Source organism: Lithobates pipiens, unplaced genomic scaffold (assembly GCF_037356315.1).
Source record: "Lithobates pipiens isolate NorthernLeopardFrog02 unplaced genomic scaffold, aLitPip1_a1.2 Scaffold_55, whole genome shotgun sequence".
Lineage (NCBI taxonomy): Eukaryota > Metazoa > Chordata > Amphibia > Anura > Ranidae > Lithobates > Lithobates pipiens.
The window spans coordinates 1330168-1338690 of record NW_027507877.1 but is presented as its reverse complement, the minus strand read 5'-3'; the positions used below and the strand labels follow the sequence as shown (position 1 = coordinate 1338690).

The 8523-nt window shown below is 43.5% G+C and overlaps 1 protein-coding gene across 1 annotated transcript; it reads left to right on the top strand.

Annotated features, from left to right (window-relative positions):
- Positions 1-3185: 3185 nt before the first annotated feature.
- On the top strand, positions 3186-3713 carry LOC143957696 (epidermal differentiation-specific protein-like). Its single transcript, XM_077467389.1, has one exon. The coding sequence runs from the start codon at positions 3186-3188 to the stop codon at positions 3711-3713; it is 528 nt and encodes a 175-aa protein (XP_077323515.1).
- The last annotated feature ends 4810 nt before the right edge of the window (positions 3714-8523 follow it).

Here is an 8523-nt window from a genome sequence, read left to right as displayed (position 1 = left end):
TAGTAGTCTAAGGTGTATGTTGTCACTTGAGAAATTACAGGGTGGACATCAGACCAGAAGGGTTGTGTCTCAGGGCAATCCCACCAGATGAGCAGCATCTCCATCCAAGTTAAGATAAGTTCCATCAGCTTGGCACCATCGCCAACAATACTTAGGAAGTTAATTTTTTAGTAGTAGAGCGGGAGTTCCAATACCATCTCAAAATGAGGTTGCAACAACTTTCCTGCGTTGTAACATTAACAGACCCTTTGTGGGAGTTCATGAAAATGTGATCCCATTCTTCAGGAAAGGATTGTATCGAGATCTCGTTCCCAGGCTGTGTGAGCCTTCCCAGCATTAGAGGGCTTATTCAAGAAGAGAAAGGCATTAATTGAGGGAATTACATGTTGCTGGGGTGCGGTCTTGGCATATAAGCTCTCAAGAGGAGTAATAGGCAGAGAAACTGACTCAGGAGAAGCCATGGAATGGAGAAAGTTGTGTAGCTGCAGATAGATCCACGTTGGTATATGGGCATCTGGCCATTGTGAGCTTGGTTCAGTTCTATCCATTAGATTACCATTCCAGAAGAAGTGTTGGGCACTAATCGGGGCGGACTGACAACTCATGGGGGCCCCCGGGCAATAGGGGATCATGGGGCCCCCTTTGTCCCCACCCACACACAAGCCACACCCTCACAAAGCCCCATGTATATATTGCACTGCTAATTAAATGCATTGGTCACAGAATTTCTCTACTGTATGTTCAAAATAAATGTTTAAAAAAAAAAAAGAAAAATAAACTCACATTAACCGTGTACATTTACTACGGGGCTGCGTCTCCTGTGAGCAGAATCACCTACAGGTACTTGATTCTGTACTTGCTGGTCTGTTTGACTCACTGCCACTGTGATTGGACACACTGAGAGCTAATCAGCGGGTCCGACGACCCAATGTCCTCTGTTCCCGGATGATTGTTTCCAACAGAGGCAGAACATTGGTAAACAAGTCCCCAGAGAGTCTCCCCCACTGACATCAGGGTCCCCAGAGAGCTTCCCCCACTTACATCAGGGTCCCCAGAGAGCCTCCCCTTACATCAGGGTCCCCAGAGAGCCTCCCCTTACATCAGGGTCCCCAGAGAGCCTCCCCTTACATCAGGGTCCCCAGAGAGCCCCCATAAATTAGGGTCCCCAGAGAACCCCCCATACATCAGTGTCCCCAGAGAGAGCCCCCATATATTAGGGACCCCAGAGAGTCCCCACCATACATCAGGGTCCCCAGAGAGCCCCCCCCATATATCAGGGTCACCAGAGAGCCCCCCATACATTAGGGTCGCCAGAGAGCCCCCCATACATCAGGGTCGCCAGAGAGCCCCCCCCCATACATCAGGATCCCCAGAGAGCCCACACCATACATCAGGATCCACAGAGCAGAGAGCGCTCCATACATTAGGGTCCTCAGCGAGCCCCCCTATACATCAGGGTCCCCAGAGAGCCCCCCATACAACAGGGTTACCAGAGGCCCCCCTTACATCAGTTATCCCAGAGGCCCCCCTTACATCAGGGTCCTTAGAGAGCCTCCCTCATACATGAGGGTTCCCAGACTCAACCCCCATCAGAGGTTCCCCTGTACCCTGGCTGTCTGTGCACCTCCCACCCCAGCACAGGGGGAGGTGGTGATCGGCAGCTCTGTGGTGCCTGCGGACCGCGGGATCTCCCTGGGGCTTGTAGTTCTCTTCCTGATTCTGTACAGTGGAAAGGGGAGGGGCCACTGACCTGGGCAGCAATCTGCAACAGTGTACAAGCAGAGCAACTCCCTTCTCCACTGTATAGACTCTGGAGGAGGGTCAGAGGCCCCTCCCTTCGCCACTGTATAGACTCTGGAGGAGGGTCAGAGGCCCCTCCCTTCTCCACTGTGTAGACTCTGGAGGAGAGTCAGAGGCCCCTCCCTTCTCCACTGTATAGACTCTGGAGGAGGGTCAGAAGCCCCTCCCTTCTCCACTGTATAGACTCTGGAGGAGGGTCAGAGGCCCCTCCCTTCTCCACTGTGTAGACTCTGGAGGAGAGTCAGATGCTCCTCCCTTCTCCACTGTATAGACTCTGGAGGAGAAATACAAGCCCCAGGGAGACGCCGCGAGCACCATAGAGCTGCCGATCGCCACCTTACACTCCCACCATTGCATCCCAAACTGAAAGCCAAAGGTGCAGGGGGGACACCACTGTTAAATTGATTAGGGTTAGGGCATTATTTTAACTAAGAAGAAAAATTGTATAAAAAATGATATGTGTATAACTTGAACCACACATTATACAACATTGTAAAACAATGCAACAAATAAACAAATCAATAAAAATATTAATCACTACTATTAAAATGATACAGTCTCTGTAATTTGACCAAAGAAGAAAAAAAAATTATAAAAAAATATATGGATATAACTTATAGAAAAATGATATAAAAATAATAACAATACTGAGAATTATAATACTTACTATGAGATAATACATTCTAGTTACAATTTTGGACCTAGAGATCAAAATGTATAGAAATTAGTAAAATATATCCAAACAGCTGAGCCATACACTGTACAATCTTTACAATGATCTGCAAACCAATAAATAAATAATAATATTAATAATCACTATTATTAAAATGATACAGTTTCTGTAATAAATTGACCTAATAAGAATAAATGTATGAAAAAATGTGTAAAATGATATGTATATAACTTGAAAGATACATAACACAATCTATATATACAATCATAAAACAATAAAAAAATAGTAATAATAATTATATTAGTAAGGATAATAATACTAAGAATAAAATATATATATATATATATATATATATATATATATTACAAGATAATGGTTAAGATGTTGGCCCTAGTGAGGATAAATGTAGAGTAATTAATAAAATATATCCAAACAGCTGGGTCCAGCACTGAGGATTATGTATAAATTTATTATGTATTATTATAAATTATACTTATGTATACATTTCCCAGCAGTTGTGAATTATTTCACAACTCTTACAAGTTGCGTAATTATTTCACAACTCTTACAAGTTGTTATCTCCAAGTGCACCTGGGTTCACCACCAAGGTTTTTGTATAAATTCCCCAATCTCCAGCAGCCAAGGATTATACTTACACCGACCTCCAGAGATATCAGTTCCCATCATCTGATCTTCAACATAGAACTGGAAGATGAACACTCTTCAGCTGTTTCAGTTCCCGGATTTCAAGGGAGCCTCTGTGTCTATAAAGAAAGACACTGCTGACCTGGCAACTGTTGGATTCCTGAACAAAGCCGAATCTCTCAAAATCACCGGAGAACCATGGGTTGTCTTCAGTGGAACCAATTATAGAGGGGACTTCAGAGTCTTCAAAGAAGGCAACTACAACTCAATCCCAGGATTTAAGATCAACTCTGTGAGACATGTGCAGGGCGGTCTGCATAACCCCAAGATTACTCTGTATGAGCACATCCACTATGGGGGAGAATCTATCGACCTGGAAAGACCTACAGATTCCCTTCGTCCCTATAAATTTGACAACAAGGTTTCATCACATAAATTTGTGAGCGGGGCCTGGATCCTGTATGAAGGGGAGTTTTATACAGGTAAACAGATCATCACTCTGGCAGGAGATGAAATTCCAGATTACCGTAAAATTGGCTGGAATGATAAAGTGAACTCCCTAAAGCCTGTGCTGGCTTATGAAGTTTATAAATGAATGAAGATGGTGAACTGCCCTTCTCCAGCACCCTACCATGACATCCCGAATCAGTGCTGTTCTCTGCATCTCCCTCTATTCTTCTGATTTCTGCTTATATACAAGGCCTGCCTGTTACAGAGAACCCAGATTCCCATATCACCAATTCTGATCCAATGAAGACCTCCAGAGAACACATATTATGGTCTAAGAACACCACCCATAACACCAATTCTGATCCAATGAAGACCTGCAGAAAACATCAACTCTGATCTGATGAAGACCACCACCCATAACACCAATTCTGATCCAATGAAGACCTGCAGAAAACATCAACTCTGATCTGATGAAGACCACCACCCATAACACCAATTCTGATCCAATGAAGACCTGCAGAAAACATCAACTCTGATCTGATGAAGACCACCACCCATAACACCAATTCTGATCCAATGAAGTCCACCATGCTTAACATCCATTTTTACCTCATGAAGACCTCCAGAAAACACCAACTCCAATCTTATGAAGACCACCACCTATAACACCAATTCTGATCCAAAGAAGAGCACCACTTGTAATACCAATTCTGATCTGATGAAGACCGCCACACATAACACCAATTCTGGTCTAATGAAGACCTCCAGAGACTAAAATATTGTCCTCTACAGGTTGGGAGAACCCAAATCAATTGCATCCAAGTTCCAAGACATAGGTTTTAAAGGTGAACTCCAGGTATGTGTTTTATTACATAGTAACATTGGTCCAGCTTGGACAAGTATGCATGTGTCATACATATGGGATCCCGTAGAAGTGGGGAATCACTGAAGCAGTTACTATTACAGTGATCACTGCTGTCTTCTAGGTCCTGTGCCAAGCGACTGCCCTCCTGCATAGCACACACCGGGAGTCACTTGCTCGGCACAGTCACCATTCACAGAACGCCAACCTTTTTTCTCAATGAATACAAGGTGATCTCTATGGAGGGGTGGGGTGGTGACATCATCATCCCCACCTTGTCCAATCAGAGAACACTTTGCAATCATTGAGAAACAACAGGTAGGTCCACAGCTATGGCATTTGCATACTTACTTTGGTCTGAGCTCCATACCTGGAGTTTGTTATTTTTAGGTTTTGGGACAGTTTACATTTTGTAAGTCAATATGGCAAGAAATGTCTTACCTCTTCCAATGTCTATAAATGAAGAGAATTTTCCGTCTCTCTATAAATCCCGAGGAAAAGACCTGATTGGAACAATTATCAGTTGAACTTTCTAAAGTTATCCTTTCTTCATACCTTCTGAGTCTGCAAAATACCAGCCGGATCAAATCAGAACCAAATCCTGGATAAAATATGGACTGAGAGGAGATTCTTCTATTTCATGGTTAAATACTTGGGGGGGGGGGGGGGGGAGGGGGTACATTTTCAAAACATTTGCTGCACAAATGTCAAAAGCATCGTTGTAAGTTGAAGGAAATGTCCAGTATTTTTTCTAACAGATAAATTCCTGTATCGTCAGCCCCATATAGTGGCCACCATGCAGTATACAGCGCTTTTCTGAAATACCTCCATGGAGAAAATAATCAGCATTTTGGCCACTAGATGGAGCTGATGATACAGACATTTATCTCTTGGAAAAAATACGGGACATTTTGTTCAACTTGACCAATACTTCTGATATTCGTGCAACAAATGTTTTAGAAATAGACACCATAGCCAGGTTGGGAAAAAAAAAAAGTTTAATTGGGTTCAAACCTCCTGCAGTTTATTTATATAAAGGTTTAATTCTATATAAATCATCCATTGTACACATTCTGGAATTCCATTCTTCTGATCACAGGAAAGTGACATTGATTAGTTGGAGGTTCATCAATAATCTTCATATTGATCAGATCAGATGTGTGATCTTCTCCTGTAACATGTTTATTGAGACAATGTAATTCTTTCTTCTGCTTTTCTCTCTCTAGAAATAAATGGCTTTGCATGGCAGTGATCTGTGTGTGTCTGTGTATGAGATATACTGGGCTGGTATATGAAGAGAAGAATCCCTGGGGGGACACACACAGAAGGACAAATGCACACTCACATACACACATTGATTTATTTTCTCAATATAGTTTTTTATTGGAGTTTCAGAGAAGGTACATACATGTTATAGCCATAACTGCAGTAACAGAAACAGATGTTCCAGCTAGAAAGAAGCTCTTCTAACAAGTAATAATGTGTTAAATGCAAACAGTAATATTCTAAGTGGGGGGGGGGGGGGGGGTAAACCAAAGTAGTCGAGTATGGAGAGGATCTAAATAGGGAAGGGGTGGGAAGGAGGGGGGGTAAGGGATAGGGGTATAAGGAAGGAGGAGGAAGAAGGACACCAGAGGACCAGAGATAAAGACATTGATGATCAATGAACATTTCATATCGGTATGGTTATACTTGAACAGTACATTTTGGATGTTGTAACCAGAGTGACCACTAGGGATGAGCTGAACACCCCCGGTTCAGTTTGCAGCAGAACATACGAACAGGAAAAAAATTTGATTGAACACACAAACACCATTAAAGTCTATGGGACACGAATATCAGAAATCAAAAGTGCTAATTTTAAAGGCTTATATGCATGATATTGTCATAAAGTGTTTGGGGACCCGGGTCCTGCCCCAGGGTATATGCATCAATGCAAAACAACTTTTAAAAAATGACGTTTTTGGGGGCCGTGATTTTAATAATGCTTAAAGTGAAACAAAAAAAGTGTAATATTCCTTTAAAGTTCATACCTGGGGGGTGTCTATAGCATGTTTCCCGGTCCCAGTCTGAGAGAAAAATTACATTTCTAAAGGAAAAAAACTCATTTAAAACTACTATAATGAATTATCGGGTCTCGACAATACACATAAAAGTCATTGAAAAAAAACGGCATGGGATTCCCCCACAGTCAATTACCAAACCCTTTGGGTCTGGTACGAATATTAACCAAAATTGAAAAAAATAATTGCTTGGGGATCCCCCCCAAATTCCATTTTAAAGGGAACCTGGCGTATGGGTCCCCCTAAAAATCAATACCAGACCCTTATCCGAGCACGCAACCTGGCAGGCCACAGGAAAAGAGGGGGAAAGAGAGAGAGCCCCCTCCTGAACTGTACCAGGCCACATGCCCTCAACATGGGGAGGGAGCCTTGGGGTACCCCCCAAAACACCTTGTTCCCATGTTGATTGGGACAAGGGCCTCATCCCCACAACCCTTGGCCGGTGATTGTAGGGGTCTGCGGGCAGGGTACTTATCGGAATCTGGAAGCACCCTTTAACAAGGGGACCCACAGATCCCGGCCTCTCCCCTGTGTAAAATGGTAACGGGGTACTAATGTACCCCTACCATTTCACCAAAAAGTGTGAAAATGGTAAAAATGACAAGACATGGCTTGGGACAAGTCCTTTATTAAAAAATTAAAAAAATAAAACTGTCCCACAGAGTCTTCTTCTTCATCTCTTGCTCTGCTGACAGACCGAAAAAGAAAGAATAAAAAAATGGGAGACACCTGCCGAAATGACCGTCCTCTCAGGTGACAGCTCTTTTATAACTGAGGGCAGGGCCACACGGTGATGTCACTGGGAGACCCCGCCCCCTCTGACAGAAGGGGACATCCCTATGGCTTTCCCATAGCATCAGAGGGGTGGCCCTGCCCCCTCTGACTCTACATGAAAGCCTTAGGGATGTCCCCGTGCCTCGGGGGGTGGTGTCACCCGGCGATGTCACCGCGTGGCCCCGCCCCCTCTAATGCTACAGGAAATCCATAGGGATGTCCCTAAGAAGCCTTTGTAGGACAGTTTTTTTTTTTAATAAAGGACTTGTCCCTAAGCCAAGTCTTGTCATTTTTACAATTTTCACACTTTTTTTGTAAAATGGTAGGGGTATAAATACCATTTTACACGGGGGAGGCCCGGATCTTGGAGTCCTCTTGTTAAAGGCGAATTCCAGATTCCAATAAGCCCCCCCGCCCGCAGACCCCCACTACCACTGGGCATGGGTTGTGGAGATGAGGCCCTTGTCCCCATCAACATGGGGACAAGGTGTTTTGGGGGGTACCCCAAAGCACCCTCCCCTTATTGAGGGCATTTGGCCTGGTATGGTTCAGGAGGGGGGCACTCTCTCATCCCCCCTCTTTTCCTGTGGCCTGCCAGGTTGCGTGCTTGGATAAGGGTCTGGTATGGATTTTTGGGGGGACCCATATGGCATTTTTTTTTAATTTTGGCGCGGGGTTCCCCTTAATATCCATACCAGACCTGAATGGCCTGGTATGGAATTTGGGGGGACCCCCACGTATTTTTTTTTTTTTTACAATTTGGTTCGGATTCCCCCTTTTTTTTTTTTTTTTTTTTTTTCTTTTTTTTTTTTTTTTTTTTTTTTTTTTTTTTTTGCATCAGTTTATAGCACGCCATAATCTCTCGTCAACAAATTTGTGGCAAGTTTACGCCCTTGTGATTTTTGGTGCCCTTCTTCTCATCGCCACTATTTTGCCTGTTGGCAGTGCTACTTTGACATCACATGCAATCCTTTTTCCTTTTTTCTTTTTTAACATCTTCCTCTATTTTATTTTTATTTATTTTATAAGAATTTCGAAAAAGTAGGAATATTACAAAAATATGCTTCCTATTCCATAAACTTATATCTTCCCGTCCCCTCCCCCTCAAATCTCCCTCCCCAACCCCCCCCTCTCTCTCTCCGTCTCTCTCTCCCGCCCTCCCCCTCCTCTCTCCTCGGGACCACTCATTCTGGGACATTCCCTTGTTTCTTAAACTCCAACCATTTTCCCCATTTGCTATGATAAATTTCCACTTG